Source organism: Triturus cristatus, chromosome 2_1, assembly GCF_964204655.1.
Source record: "Triturus cristatus chromosome 2_1, aTriCri1.1, whole genome shotgun sequence".
In the NCBI taxonomy this organism is placed as follows: domain Eukaryota; kingdom Metazoa; phylum Chordata; class Amphibia; order Caudata; family Salamandridae; genus Triturus; species Triturus cristatus.
In genome coordinates, this window is record NC_140581.1 from 38,493,447 (window position 1) to 38,509,775 (window position 16,329).

General features: G+C 45.6%; 1 protein-coding gene across 6 annotated transcripts in view; it reads right to left on the reverse strand.

Moving 5' to 3' along the window:
• The window catches only part of TAF1C (TATA-box binding protein associated factor, RNA polymerase I subunit C), a 281,651-nt gene that overhangs the window by 217,205 nt on the left and 48,117 nt on the right, over positions 1-16,329 (reverse strand). For all 6 annotated transcript variants that reach the window (XM_085627788.1, XM_085627783.1, XM_085627787.1 and 3 more), the window contains 3 exons: positions 14,159-14,254; positions 10,521-10,591; positions 288-535 (listed from right to left, as the gene is read on the reverse strand). In XM_085627788.1, coding sequence (XP_085483914.1) covers positions 288-535; positions 10,521-10,591; positions 14,159-14,254 — 415 coding nt within the window. The remainder of the gene's footprint in view (positions 1-287; positions 536-10,520; positions 10,592-14,158; positions 14,255-16,329) is intronic.

The window sequence follows — 16,329 nt, forward strand, 5'->3', positions numbered from 1 at the left end:
GACAAAAGGAGCCATGTTCGTGCAATCGGAAAGAAAATATCCGACATGAATCCTTTGGTCAATAACACACAGGCTTCAGATAGAGAAGATTATGCTAAAGTTAAAAAGGGAACGGACTGTGAAGACAAACAGTGTTCGATTTCAGAGGAAGAGAAATCGTCAGACCAGAACAGGGAAGGGAAATGGGTTGAGGGGAAGAGGTGTGCCAACATTGTTCTGAATCAACTACACCTGCATTCTCTTGTAGCCCCTTCACCAAGTGAAGCAAAGAGTAGTCTGAAGGATACTGAGAAGGTTCATGGCCCCTCCTCCTGGGTAGATAAGGCAACCTTTCTGCGACCGACCACTTTCCTCCCACGGCACGTAGACCAGGGCCCCACCCGTGTAGGCCTCATTAAACTGCAGACCGCCCCACAGAGCTGTCATCTCCTCTTCGATCCGTTTGACCAAGGTAGCCAGAGGAATCTCATATAGCCAATCACGGGCCTGGTAGGAAAGCCGACTTAGTCTTACACTTTTGTATGTCCATGGGCAGCTGCAAAGAAATGGAATGAACAAAGGTAATAAATGAGGATTATGGATAAAAGGCAATTATTAAGCCATACTATGAAACCAATATAATTTACCACACTTATCTAAATAGGTCAGGGTTCAAAACATTGTCACAGCATGTCGTTTCAGAAAATGCTTGCATGGTGTGGTCGCCACGTGGAAAGGATACGGAAGGATGTGGACAGTCAGGAGAAGAGAGGGTGAATAGATATTTTAACAAGCATTTGCAATGCAATAGGTCTCACATTTTCATAACTTTGACTTATTGGTATTGTAAATGACAATGCCTTTTATTATTGCATGTTTTTTAAACAGATAAATAAAAGGCATTGTCATTTACAATGTAAAAAGCCAAAACTCTCGCAAATGCGAGACCTATTGCATTGCAAATGCTTGTTTTAGGAGGAATAGGGTAACTGTTCCTGGTAATGACAGTGCTCGGTACATAATTTAATAGCGCTATTTTTATGGAGGGAAATCTTATGTGCCATGCACCGATCAGTGTAGAGGTAATGTAAACTGCAGCGATAGCACCGCGTGCAATTATCTTCCAGAACTACCATGTACCCTGCGCTAACGGTGCTGGCATCCTTCATTGCAAATAAAGAATATACCTACGTGTAGTGTTCTTACTTAATGATTCTGAGCCTCCATGTTAAGATGATGATGTCAGCCGCTGTGGGTGTTCTTTTAAAGAATGTGTAGTGAAGAGAATGTTATGCGTTGAAGCTATTGTCAGTTGCACTGGCTTGGCTGGAGGATGAGGTCTCAAGATTACTCTCTACATTAAAGAGCTCATAATCAAACTACCGTTTCCTGCTTCTTCAATTCATCACCCATACCTCATTTTGGCGACGAGGATGCAAGCTGTTTGTAGCTGCATGAGTGTGCAGAGACAGAGTAGGCGAGGGTAAGAACAGCTGGTGTCTGCCTCCCCCTCCTTACCCACCTCTGTAGATTGACAGCCAAGGAGCTGGCAGCGGACACACTCCCTGATTGACATCTCAGCGGCGACGTCAACGCTGGTTGTGGTCACCATGGCGATGTCTTGGCAGTGAACTGTGAAACTTGCAGGCCCCACCTCTCCTTCCCGGTGCCCTGACGTCAATTGACGTCACCGAGGGGTGGTGCAGGCCCTGCCCCCGGCTGAGGCTGAGCTCTGCCACCGGAGCCTGAGCTGTTTGCGCCGCTTCCACGGGCTCCCGCACCCCAGTGCAGCCTCCGCTGCTCCCCGGCCCCAGCATGGTCGAGCTCCTGGGGCACCCCCAGCGCGGCCCGGTGCGGGTGGGTTTCTACTTTCTACGACATCGACCACACGCTGGGGAAGGGCAACTTCGCCGTTGTGGAGCTAGCAAGGCACCGCATCACCAAGAGCGAGGTGAGTGCCAATGAGGACCTACAGAGGGATTCCTATAGATGATGCACATTCACCCATAGATACAGATACATGCAAGACGGGCCCTGGATCACCAAGAGGGAGGTGAGTACACGTGGGGAGCCCCAAAAAAAAAAAGGAAACAGTAAGCGGGAGCCACCATAGCTAAGTGAAACAAAAAAAAAAAAAAACAGAAAGGAGGCGTATTACAACAGCGCACTGTTGAAGCTAGCCTGCATTTCTCCTGTGTTTGTTAATTAAGGAAGCCCACATGGCGCCAGTGAGACGCCCGCCTATTTCCTCTTCTGGGAGTTGTTGCACAACAAAGCAGGGGGCTCATTAACGCGGCGCCAGCTGTACACGTGCATATCTTCTGCACTGAAAGTTAACTAATGCCTCATGGTGTAAGCTGGTGCGTGTTCACCGGCGCGTTCACAATTGCAGTCCGTCCTGCGCGTGCACATATGCTGTCTCCCTTCCAAAGCAAGTCAGTAACAATAGACTCGCTAGCGACAGCGCTTTCGCGCTGCGTCGCTAGGCGAGACCTAAAAATCAAGGGCAATTTGCAGAGGAGACAGAGTCACAGGAAGTGTGGACACTGGGAGTTCAGGAGAAAATAGTGTCAAGAAGATAGAGCAAGACAATATAGGATGAGGCAGGGGAGTCTGGAAAAGCAGCTTGAATTCTCTAGAGAACCTGAGAAAGGCAGAGGGATCTGGATCAGGGGACAGGGCTTGAGCAAGGCAAGAGAGGTAGGGATGCCAGAGCCAAGCCAGAAGACAGGGGGGACATGGTGCACACCTGAAGAGATGGGGGGGAAGAGATGGGGGGAATAGTTGGGAATGGGAGTAAGAGGAGGTTAGTAAGACTTGTAGACAGGATGGGCTAGGCAAATGGGATTAACTGGGCAGCATCAGAGAGTAGAGCATGAGGCTGGGTTGGGGAGACAGGAGAAGATAACATGCGGACTGAGAAAGTAGGAGAAACTAAGAAGGTGGCAAAGGCAGTAAGGGAAGAAGTCAGGCTGTGGTAGGAGTCAGGGAAAAAGGTAGCTGCTGAGCGATCAAATTAAGGTCGGGTGGACGGAAAAACGAGAATAGCCGGGAAATGGTCCCAGAAAGAATAGGAAAGGATGAACAGGGAATTTTTTTTTTTTTTTTTTTTTTGAAAAACCTTTATTGACATTTCCATTATTGACAAGTATGGGCCTACAACCCCCCAGGGCCGGCCGCTAAGCAATCAGAGCAATAAGGTCAAATATAAGCACATGCGGCACCTCGGTAGCAAAATCTTCATATTAAGTTAGTTCGGCCCGGGAGCCGCGCAGGTAGGACACCAGGAGAAAGGGGTTTTTCATTTTATAATGAAACAAAACAATAGGATCAGGTGCCAAACAATTTCCCAACAGCGATAAAGGGCAGGCCGCATGATAGACGTTAGCAATAAACAGCAATCTATTGAGTCCATGGCGCAAACACAGGATATGATGGGGAGGAATATCAAAAACAGTTGCGCCTGCAGGCCCCCATACCTAACGCCCAGAGAACCCCCGGAAACTGTGGCACACACGGAGAGGCAACGGTTCACAGCAAAAGAGGCGTACCACGCTGATCCCAGAAAAGAAGAAACGGAAAAGAAAAAGGAGGCCATGGAAAGGAGAGAAAAACTGAGAGAGAAAAGAGTCCCCCCCCCCAACCCCCCACCCTGCACCTCTGCAAATGAGTATGGCCCCTCCCCCCAGCAGTGTGCCTGTCGCCCTGGAACTAGACCCGAAATATAGAAGAAACAGGGAAAAAGGAATAAGAAAGAACCCCACCAGGCGGGGGGGTGGAGAAAATATAATAAACTGGAGGAGGGCCTTCAGAACAGACCCCCGGCTTCTCCCTCCCGCACAGTAAGGTATCCCAACAGCAAACAATAAGTAGCACCAAATCGACCATAACAAAAGGGGGAATGGGGAGCATTGCGCACCGAATATGCTAGTAGCTATGTCCTGGGAGTACACAACCATGAGTCCGCCCGTCTACCAGCTGATCACCCCGAGGGATCAGCCTCATCCCTGACCACTCCTGGCGATGCTGCCCATGCCTACCCCTTGACCCAGCGCCATGTCCGATGTTCCAAGGTGAAGGGATGTCCCAAAACAACCGGGAAGCGACGCACACAGGTGGGGTGGAGGTCTCAGAACGCCAACACAGTCCGCATCTCGGAGGGACGTCTTTCCCAATGCTGCCCCAGGATCTGCACTGCACACAAGGTCCGGGAAGGCTGAATCATCCAAAGTAGACAGACATTGCTGGTAAAGTCCCTGGGTCACCGGAGGTCGTGCACGGGACGAGGCCACCACCTTCCACTCGGAACCACTACCTCCGGAACAGATCAAACCCTCGGTCAGCCGATCATACGGTAGCATACTGTCCGGAGTGTCCGGCTGCGCACTATTCGCAGGGATGGCCGCGACATTATCCTCCCGTGTGCAGTGTAGGAAGTCCCTGTGTAACTGTGGACCAGCATGCCGCCATTGTCCCAACGCTGATGCCGCACCGTCGATCTTACTCCCCAAGACCTCGATGCCACGAGCCAAGGAGAAATGAAGGGCACCAAGGGCCTCGAGGAGGTCGCCGTACCCCAGCACTGCTCCCCGCGGCCGCTCTGCCACACTCCCAAAAGTCACACACTCCCAATCCTGCTGCGACCCGGTGGACAGGATAGTAGGCTGCATCGCAACAAGATGGCCGCCGGGGGAGGCCCGGCTCGTATGGGGGCCGGGACCCAGGGACAAGCACCTCGGGGTCCACGTCGCTGGAGACAGGGGTCCGGGGGCAGGCACAAATTCAGCCGTTGCGTGGCTCGGGCAACAGTCGTCTCCACCAAGGACCAGCAGCCGCGAAGATCCGGGAGCAGTCTGCAAGGATCAGGACGAGCCAGGAGCGGTGTCCGGGCAGCTCACCGTCAAAGGCAGGGGCAAACACCGAAGAGTCTGAGAACTGCACCCCCGGGTATGCCCTCGATCCACTACACTTCAGCAACGGGAGCGGCCGCGGCGAGATGCAGGCCGGGGGCAGCGCCGCTCCGGTGGACCGACTCCACCCAGTCCCCACAGGCCGTTGTTGTTAAACTGCCACCCGGCCAAGGCGTCCACTCGAGGTCCCGGCTCCGGGTCTGCACGGGCCGCAAAGTTCATCCGCAGATTTCTCAGGCGGTACAGTAGCCAGAAACCCCGGAGTCACACGATCGGTTGCCACTCTCCTTCACAAACACGATCCCATGGCGCAAGCTAAGGATCTAGTACAGGATATCCGTGCGGGATGTGGAGGTTCACGGAGCCGGGAATCTACGCTGCCGTCTCGGTCGCCATCTTGGCTCCTCCTCATGAACAGGGAATTTGGTGACAAAAGGTAACAGTGACACAGATGAGTTATGTGGGGACCACATGGGGCAAGTAATGTAGAGAAACAGTCATGAAAAGAGGGACCAGATCGTCAATCGGGGAAACAAAGGGCACAAACCTATGGTGTGCATCAGTGAAAGGAGACATTCTCCAGAGACAGGCAAAAGGGGAAGAGGAGGGGAGGAGAGAGTTTCGGGGATGAAGAGTCGGTGGTCAGGAAAAGAGCCAGTTGTTCGAGAGTCAGGTGAAGTTTGTGAGGTTGTGAAGCCAGCAAAAATGGAAAGGATGTACCAAAGAAGACAAAACAGAGGATGTAGCGCAACGGCTTGAGCGGTCGAAATCAAATCTGGGGAACCGGGTTCAAGTCTCGGCAATGACGCTCAACATCCTGTGGTTCTGGGCAAATCACTTAATCTCCCTGTGTCTACCTAAAATGAATGTGTCCTTGTCTAAGCAACTGGTACTCATATAAGGCGCTCTAATACCAGATACCTGTGGGTCAAGTTTTCGCTATATAAAACTCAGAAAAAAAACCAAGAAAAAAAAAAAAAAACAAGGGGTAGTTGTAAGGCTCACATTTTTGGGTACATCTTGAACTGACCCATACAGCCAGGATGTCTTTATCCAACATTAGATTTTGCTTTGTAGTTTAGTTTTGTTGGGAAGGTACAGCAGCAAGCTAGCACTTTGTGTTCATTTGCTACTGCCCTGTCTTCTGAGGCATGTGAAGAGGAGGCGGTGGACACAGCATCACAAGAGGGTCCAACGGGGTGGCTAGCCTTTGCTACCTGCTGTTGGCATAAGAGGCTTACTGCTACCGCTTGCAATTGTTAGAGCATGATCTACAGTGTATCTTTTTGGGTCTGCTTATAGACCACTTTTGGGGGTACAAAAAAGAACTCATATCATCAACTCCTCAAAAAGTCAAACGAAAGAAGTGCAAACAGAAAACGAGCTCTGTGTTAGCCCCCTTCAGCCAGGGGATTTAGTGTGTTTTCATGATTTGCCTTTGCTGGGTAGGGCTGTTTCACATGGCACTCAGTTTTGGTAATGTGGCATCAAGTAGTCATTTTGTTAGTCTGTAGGCCCTGTAATGTATAGCCAACACGTGGTCTTGAAAGTGTGCTAACACAATGACATTTGAAGTGCTCATTTAGGACTTGTTTTGTTTATGAAGTTAGTACTGTTTTTATTCCTTAGTCTGTTATAAAGACACCGTTATTCACGCTGTTCTTTTGCTTTACTTTGCTGTCATGAGAACAGGATGTTGGTTTTGTGTTATATTTGTTCACCGGTAATGATGTGTGTACATAGGCCTTTGTAAACATACAATAAACAGGCATAGCCAATAGCTCTCGCCTTTGGGACCTTGTAAGTGTTTAGCTATGCAGCATATTATCCTGGGTGCCGTACCACAAGAGATTGAAGAGCTATAGGAGAAAATCCAGTGAACGATAAAGAGTCAATTAATGGGGAGGGGAAGACGGAGGAAGAGAGAAAGGTAGAGGAAAACAGAAAGGAAGAGAAAGAGTTTGTGGGAGAAGGAAAGTGTCAGGTGGGACTGATGAGATGCAAAGATGATAAGTGTCCCATAATATGTGTAAGAACACCAACCAAGCCTGACTTTCACCAAACACAAATTGCATTATGGGACTTGTAGTCCAACAATTATTCAGGGAGGCTTGCAACTACAAGCTAGGCAATACAAAATCAAGGGGATTTGTTTTTAAAAAACGGATTGGGTCAGGAAGAGTAGGAAGGAGGTATCATTTATGGACGCCCTTTCTGTTACACTTTGATCTTTGTCTTGGTTAATCAGACCACTGCAGCTGCCCTTTGCCTGGATTCTCACGCCAATGCCACCCCAAGCTTCCGCCAGACACCCTGTGTATGCCGTGGTGGTACAGATATGATAGTGCCAGGGTCCTCTGTAAACGAGCATAAGAAATACAGACTAAACATATTTAAACTTGTAACCTCTCCTCATACATAGAGTTATGTGTAAAGCACATTAACCCCGTGACCTGAACTACTTCACCGAAGCAGGACCAGACTTGTGGCAAGACAATGGCGTAATTTACTCGGACAAGCTCCATCTGTCAGATGTCGGATCCAGTTTGCAAACATAATATTCCAGCTAAAGTTCTGTTTAAAAGACTGGCGGTGAGAACCAGCAGGAGCCAGGCATTCAAACAAAGTCTTCGTTGACTGCGCACGGTTGTAAAGTTCCTCTGGTTCTTGTGAGAAAGGGTGTGAACGACAGGGCGGGGCAGGGTGGCAAGCTGGGAAAAGTGGGCACAAGGAGAGGCCCTGAATGTAGCAGGAGAAAAAGTGTTTAAGAAAAGGAGGAGAGCTGGACGAGTGAAACAATTCCTTCCACGGGCAGCGCAGTTTCGTCAGGGTTCTTAAAATTAGCATCTGGTTACAGAGACCTTGGGTAACCTTTCCGCGCCATAGTCCAGCTTGCACGTCTGCTCGTCTCGTTATTTTTATTAAATATCTACCTGCTTTATCAACAGATGCCGTGGGGAACTGGGTGATTTGAATGAAGCAAAGAAAAATCTAAAAACCATGGAAGAAAATTGAGAAAGCAAAGCCGAAACAGTGAGCAGAGCATAGTGCAAACCAGAAGCGGTGCAGACCACCAGCAATAAACATGTTGTGTTGGAATCGAACCCAGCGGTCTGCAGGGAGAATGTAGTACCGAGACTTAAATGGCACCAAAAAAACAGGTCAAACATCATCCATTCCTCTGATAAATGGCAAGCCTAAACACTCCAAATAAAAAAATTAACCATGTGTACAGTATACATCCACCAACTGTAGTGTCTACCAGTGCTCATATTAACTGTTTTAGCTGTACTCTTTTTTTCCCCCTTTCACCCCGGAAGGATGAAAGACAGAGTTGGCCCTGTGACTGTATGGAACATCATCAAGAGAAGTTCCCTGTGTTTACGACTGATGTTGACTCAGTGAGTCTACATCAGAGAGATGTGTCCAAATGCGAGTCCGCGCTGGCTGTGGGTAGCCCAAGGAGTGGTCACGGCCTGGCAGGGAGGACGGGAGGTTCTCTTTATGGGGCAGGGGGCAGATGATAGATAAGCACGTGTTATAAAAGCAGCATTTGTATAGCGCCTTGTAATATCAGAAAGGCGGCTCACAGACTTCAAAGAAACGCGGCCGCTATAGCGAAAGCGACATGTCCAAGCGACTGTACATAATTAAACGGAGATGGCTGCAGGGCAAAGAGTGTGAAATGAACATAAATAGCAGATGGGAGAGAGAACAGACAACATCGTTATCAACATTGTGTCACATTTAACATTAAAAAAAAAAAACTTTACGAATGCAAAAGCAAATTAAGCTTTAAATCCACTGATAATGCATTAAAGTACTTCACCTGTACTACCAAAAGCTACATTGAACACAAAAGTGTTTGAAATGCACGATCGACTTAACGTAATAAAACGGAAACGGCTGCAGGCATTGAAGTAAAGTATGTCACCTGTTCTACGAAAAACTACATTTAACTCAAACATGTCTAAAATGCGCAATCCACTGGACGTCATTATACGAAGATGGTTGCAGGACAGAGAGTGTGAAATGAACGTAGACAGCAGACATGGGTTAGAACAGACAACATTGTTGTCAACATTTTGCTCAAATGTAACATTAAAAAAAAAAACACGTTACGAACGCAAAAGCAAAGTAAGCTTTAAATTGACGGGTAATGCATCACGCAAAGTACGATAATGCATTAAAATACTTTACCTATACTGCTTAAGGGCCCCCGCGCTGTGGGGGCCTGTGTTATGCCCCTGCCAAAAGCTGCATTGAACACAAAAGTGTTTGAAATGCACGATCGCCTTTATGTAATTAAATGAAGATGGCTGCATGATAAAGAGTGTGAATTGAACATAGACAGCAGATGGGAGAGAGACCAGACAACATCGTCATGAATATTGTGTCTAAATGTGTCTAATTTACAAAAGGCTAACAACAACAAAAAAAGAAAATCGGATACTCAAGCAGAGACACTTATCAGAAACATCTTATAAACACAGCTGCTCTGGTTTTCGCATCCTGTTTGAGAGCGTGGCATTGCTTGTGAGCCACGACGAACAAAACAAGCGCGGCCCTGCTAATTAGAAACAGATGGCCCCTGCAAGGTGGATGCCGCCACATGCACGAGTGATAGAAAAGTGCAGACCGATTCCAATAGGTCATCTCGTAGAGCAGCGCATGTGTGCTGCACTAGGCTCGACCTAAAAATAATGTCCCTCTGTCAAAACTAAGCACTTGATGATATTTTTCCAGTGTGTGACTTTTAGGTTTGGCACTTACAATTCCGGCATTTACTGACTTCTTTTCACAATGCTCTTGTTTGAGGATACAGCTGAATTCATAATAAAGTTTGTGTTCAACAAAGAAATTCTATACCAAAGCTGCATTGTTTTTGCAAGCTAAAATGTTTTCTTTTATTATGGGTTTATTAAAGCCACGTTAAAAAAAGCAAAACCTTTTTGGAGTTGCCAATGCTTCTATGTATTATTTCTGTATTACAGACACATTGGTTACTTTCTGAGTGACTGCTCAAAGGGGAATTTTACACCTATAGCTTTTTAGAAAATTCATTTGTGAAAGCACGGCGTTAAAGTCACAGTTTTGTCTTGAATTTAAAAAAACGTAGTTGTGAGGCGAACTCCTGGACACACCTTACAAGACTAGGTCTCACACTTTGCTGACTCTGCATAATTTGGGGCAGATGATTACATCCCACCACTTTGAAATGTCACCAGCTACCACTGCCACAAGAGCAACCTGTCTGCAGGTTGCAGAAATGTACATGTCTGTCCTGCTTAGTAGAGGATGCTGTAGCCCCACCTCCCTAATCCAGACCTATTAGAGAAAGCATACATATTGGAACAGTAGTGACTACGGTAGCAAGTCAAGAAACACATGGTCTCACAACACTACCTACAAGCGGATCCTCTGACTAAGAGTGGAAGATGGTTCTTATACAAAATGATTAAGATACATTTACCTGCCTTAATATAAACGCCAAAAATCAAAGTACAACCCACGCCAGTCTTCATGACCAAAGACAAGATGTGTTTCTTTCTAGGCCCTAAAGAAATACGCTGCATGTAGGATTCTTAATGGAAAGGTCAACTATAATATGAGAAGTTAAGGTTCACTCACCTCCGCTGCTGGAATCCATCCAAGGCCTTCAGCAGGCGCCCAGCTTGGACAGTATCCTCACGTTGCTTCCGCTAGTAGAGTAAAAAAGACATTGAGAGGGGGTCGATTTTATATCATAGCATGCCCCAGGCCCGTTCAGTCCACACCTGAAGTACGAGACCCTTGTCCTTGCCCTGCCAGCCTAATTTGTAGGCAGTGTTAAATTGACCGGAGGGTCCTATGTTACTATATAACAAATACCCTGGGACATCCTTACCACTCAGCCAGCATGAAACCCCTGTGTAGGCCCTTCTGTTCAATATGTAGGCCTCTTTGTTAAATTGACCATAGTTCTGCCATTTTACTGTATAGCAGGCTGAAGGCAGGTCTGACCCAAATCATATCCAGCTCCTCTTACTGCAAGGTCTCCTGCTCCAAACTAAGAGCCCCCACCCTACTCGTGTGCCAAGTTCACTATCTCAAGGTTCAACATCCCCCTGTTCTTTCGACATGCAGCAGACTGCATCCTGGGCTGGTACATACTTTTAAGGAAGTTGCCACCGCAGATGTGTCAAGCGGATACAGGATCCCTTTACAATACACATTTTTCTGCTTGCACATGCAATTTACGACGAGCGCTTGGCCTGAGAAACGGACCTTTTCACCTAGTCTACGGTCTGCATTAAGTGGGAAAGTGACGAGACGTCTGATAAAAATTGCAGACAAAGCTTTTTGGGTAGACTGACGTAGGTAAAAGTGGCGTGAGATGACGTTATTGTAGGCGCTTCTCATAGCCTAAAACCATATAAAAGGGGAGCTCACACAGTCCTTGGCGGACTACCTCGCTGTCTAAATGTAGGTAACAGGCTGTGTAGGCTTTTCCCCAAGAGCTAAGAGCTCTTGTCTTGCTTAAAGTGTCTTGTTATGCTTTGCTTAAAGTATCTTGTTCTATTTTACCTATATGAAATGTCATGCTATGTTAACCATTGTTCTCTTCACTTTTGCATTTAAAATGTTTTGTATTGTAATTGCAGGATTGCTCACTCTTGGGTAAACGTGAGTGTTCCTAGGTAAAAGTGTTATGTATTCTGAGACATATTTTACTTCATTTATGCTGTTTTCATGATGCATTTACAAATGTGTTCCTTAGATTTAGTCTCTCTCTCTCTCTCTCTGACAGTACAATAGTCTAGATACGGAGAATACCAACCAATCCATGTGATCATCTGGATTCTGTATTTTGCATTTTACGCCTTTGTCTTGCAGTTTCTTTGAAGTTGTACCTGCTCATTAAACTGCCATTGTACTTTACCTCAAATTCCATGGCTCACATGTCTGTTTCCTTCATTTTTAGAGCGAGCGTTCCTAGGCACCCCGGCTCAAATTAAGGTGCCCCTTTTGTCCCTAGCTCACTCCCTCGCTCACTCCGTGAGGGCACCAAGAGCTCTGTGCTCTGCCCTCTTGACCCTTAAGAAATCTTCCCTCCAACATCCACTAACTAAAGCCATGCATTGCCAATGCACCCAGATGAAAAGTTCCCACTCTTTTATCATGGCCTTTTTTAGTAGCCTAGTAGCCGACTCTTCCAATGTTTCCCAGAGGAGGCCACTAGTCTCTGCTGAGGGAGCTACACTACTGAATGTGTGAAGCTCCTCAGTGTACTGCAAGCAACCTAGAGGGACGCTACTCTCCTCTTGCCAGGCTAAGAGCAGACGGGCAGTAGCAGCAGCATCCTTTGAGGTGCCTACCTTTTTAATGTGCCCCCCCAAGAAGCTATTGTAACTGTCCAAGAAAAACTCACTTAGTACCCAATAACTGTGGTCCTTCACATGATTCATTGTGTGTTGTGTAAATGTGGCATGTGTGCAAGAACGTGTGGTGTAACAGTACCCTCCGAAGACAAAGCGACTTATTCACAGAGTAGTGGCCCTTTACGAGTGTGTGAAGCAAAACGCAGGTTCCACTAGCCTTGAAACAGTATCTCATCCCGAGACCGTGTTTTGGGGTGGAACAAACATTCAGCCCAGCATAAGGCAAGCAACAGCGGATGAAGAGACCAGACTGGGAACCTTCTACATGCAACGCTCTGCTCAGAAACAGCCTGCCGACTGTGTCTGGTTTTCTCGTCAATCGATCTCTCGCTAACCACCTGCTGCCCCCTTCACTAGAGTAAGAAGCCTGGGACATGTGCATCACATACATGGATGGATGCGCAGGTAAGAGCTTTACACAATTACAACTCATGGGCAATAGTCGGAGTGGATCACATAGATTGGGCGGGGGTGCTCTGTGTCTATTTGAGAGACTCCAGATTCATCAGGGACTAGCGGAGACATAGCTCAGAAATGGAATCGCAAGACATTTTAGTGTTGTGCTCACTGCAACTAAGCCTGAGATTTGGGAACATTGAGAGATTAAAGACCATGAGAGCACAGCGGTAGGAAAGAGAAGAGCAAGAGCAAATGTACACAATGCACGGGTCAGCTGTGTAGTCCAGAATGGAAACTAAGAAAAGGAGCTTGGGTTAACTGTATTGAGGTTCTACTAAATCTTGCAGGCACCAATGCGCAAAGGTCCTCATTTTCAAGTGGACAGGGTAATGTCTCAATAAACAGTGTATACAGTATCTTCGTAAACACTGAAAAATACTTAAGAGTGCAGATTGTCCGATACCATTGGTGAATGGGTCCGCTAACCTCAGCTTTTTGGCAAGTTGGGTTAGAAGAAGGCCCAGATTCAAATTCATTACATTTACATATTTTTACACATTCAGTTTTTGTTGAACTGCAATGAAAATTTTGATTATTGGTTTCCCGGTATTTCACATAATGTCCGTTTTGCTACTTCTTACATCTTTCACACAATTTTCGCTTACAGGACTCTTGACTAGAATCTATCTTTTGCAGACTGTGAAACACACTGTGTGCTGCATCTACACGCACTACACTAGGAATGTTGACTGCAGGACTACAGATCCAATTTGGGGAATTCTTTGAGGTGGAATCTTACATGCCTTTCGTACAAAAGGGCATACCTCACAAACAATTCTGACGCCAAAGAGCCTCCCCTCCCCTCACATGTGCAATATGCATACTACTCGCTAAATAAAACATAGATATGACCTAGATAACAAAATGGCTACCGAGCAGTGTGGCATAGATTCGGGGCCCTTAGCTGCATGGCACAGATTAGGGGCCCCTTAACTATGTGGTATACATTAGAAGCCACGGATTAGAAACCTGGACATATTTAACAATGACTGTACTCAAAACTGAAAACAGGCGGCTTTACCAATGTCTAATGAATATATGGGGCAATCACATATATGCTTAGCCAACAGTAAAAGATATTGGCACAGCAGATATAGGACATTTATCACTCACTCAAAGCTTTCATTAAGGCTTTACATTAACAATATTAGTATTAATTTGATAAATACACGGTTTGGGAGCCAGGGTTGATTTCCAAAGAAAGCATCTCGTCATTGGCCACAATTAAAATCTAACAATTTGCTAAGACACATTCTATCGAGGGATTGCAAAATAAATCTCTCTCATTATTAGTGGTTGAAAGGAAAACAAATCAGCGACAATAGACCGCAAATTAATGCGTTACATTCCTGCCTTGAGTAAGGACCTTTATACCCAGCGGACACTTACCAAGAGACGCTTCTTTCCGAAGTCAAAGTTCTGTTCCAGCAGCTTTGCTATGGAGCCAAATGCAGTGTCGGGGTGGTCACAGTAAAAGTTAGCCATCTTGCAAGGAATAAACCATAAGAGACAACCGTAAGCGTAACAAAGCCACCATCTAACACTCAGCCATCAAATTCAAGCAAAGCAGACCTCAAAAGATCATCAGTAATTAATGGTCCCAGACTTAGGATGCCTCGGGTTTTACAATCATGTCTCGGCATAGCAGGACAGTGAGATATTTTACTTACCTGCAATGGTAATTCTACATTGCTCAATTTATAATTTTAGGTATATGTTCACGCAGGCAGGTAGGATTCCTTAAACTGATTTTTTTAAACTGCTGAAGTAATATTATTATTAAAGCTTAGACTTCTGCACCTTTACTAGAAGAGGATCTGCTTGGGCACCATTTTACTTCAAGTGCTAAAGGCCAGGGAGGACGGTCAGAAGCAAGATGGATAAACAGAATGCTTGAGACCGATTCTTGTCCCCTCTTATAAATGAAAAGAGTGGATTGACATCCTTCTGGAAAACTATTTACATTTAAAGTTGTCATGAAACCTGTCCTAGGCTCAGGATGGAGGTGCACCCCCACACATCTGATCCGAAACATCAAATGGGTCCACCACAGGAGGCAAACCATTACAAGGAGGGACAAACACCAGATCCCACTAAGTTGTAAATCTATTCTTTTTATTGAAAAAGTCAGATGTGTGTGTGTGTGTGTATGATTACCATTACCAAAGTAAAGGATGACAACGCCATGTCTTGCTGAAAATATGCGTTTTAATTGTCAGCTGCTGGACGCGTTTCGCCTGTCCTGCAGGCTTGTTACCCAACAGTTTGCAGTAAAGTTCTCAGCCATTTTGAATGCCATAATGGGCGTGTCACATGCGCAAAACTACTATTGCAGTGTATCAGAAGACAGACTAGTAGTTCCCAAATAAAAAACGCAATATTGCAGTAAGATGTACATTCAACTCGCGATAACACAACCAAAAAACTTAATGGTTGATAATTTTACAATTTCAAAGCTGCGTATTCACACATGATTTTTAAAGTTAAAACTCAAGTTGAAATCGTAGAACTCAAGTTGAAATTGTTATTATGGGCAAGTGCCCTAGGTGTAGCCACATTGCTACCTGGTAGTAAATTTGCAAAAGAACAACTCTATATTCATTTCATTACATGAATTATCAATTAAAATTATTCTTTCTCATACTGCATTACGCCCAAGTGGCCAACAATATACGCGGAAAATATTGCATTCGTGAAGGGTGTGTCTTTTAGAACCTGCAAGTGCTCAGCTAAAGTGCATGAAAATTAATATTTAAACAAAATAATACATTCGTGAAGTGGTTAAAAACATTCAGAAATGGAGAGAAAATCAAAAATCATGTATATATTTACAAGTGAGTATGCAAATCTTCTTCCATATTCAAACCTTACGGGATTTTGCAATTCAATTATGTATGAAGATTCTAATCTTCTCAAATGTTTTTCCCGGTTTCCACCTCTCAAATTTGGTTTAACTACATCTATCAGCCATAGGTTTCATGTACGTTATAGTTAGAAATTAGCATTTAAAAAAACCTTAGAAATTCACTGAAAAAACCATAGGTTTCAGGGACGTTATAGTTCGACATTTCACTCATACAAAACCATTGAAATTCTGCCGTTATATTTAGTTCAGCTAACTATAACTCGCGCCCCCGCAATGCACTGCTGATGACGTCACATATTACATCATTCATGACATGGTCAGTGACATCATCCAGTGACACTGTTTCTGTAAAGTTTAAATATGTTTTATATATATGCCAAGGTGTATACGTGACTGGATGAAGTATTTAGTAGGTGCGTGACTGACTAAATGTGTATTACTGAATGCATGGGTTAGTGACTAAACTGTGTGAATGTCTGTTGTTGTGTAGGCTGCTGCATGGGTGGGGGGAGAGAGAGAGAGAGAGAGAGAGAGAGAGAGAAAAAGAGAGAGAGAGAGAGAGAAAAAGAGAGAGAGAGAGAGAGAGAGAGAGAGAGAAAGAGAGAGAGAGAGAAAAAGAGAGAGAGAAAAAGAGAGAGAGAAAAAGAGAGAGAGAGAGAGAGAGAGAGAGAGAGAGAGAGAGAGAGAGAAAAGA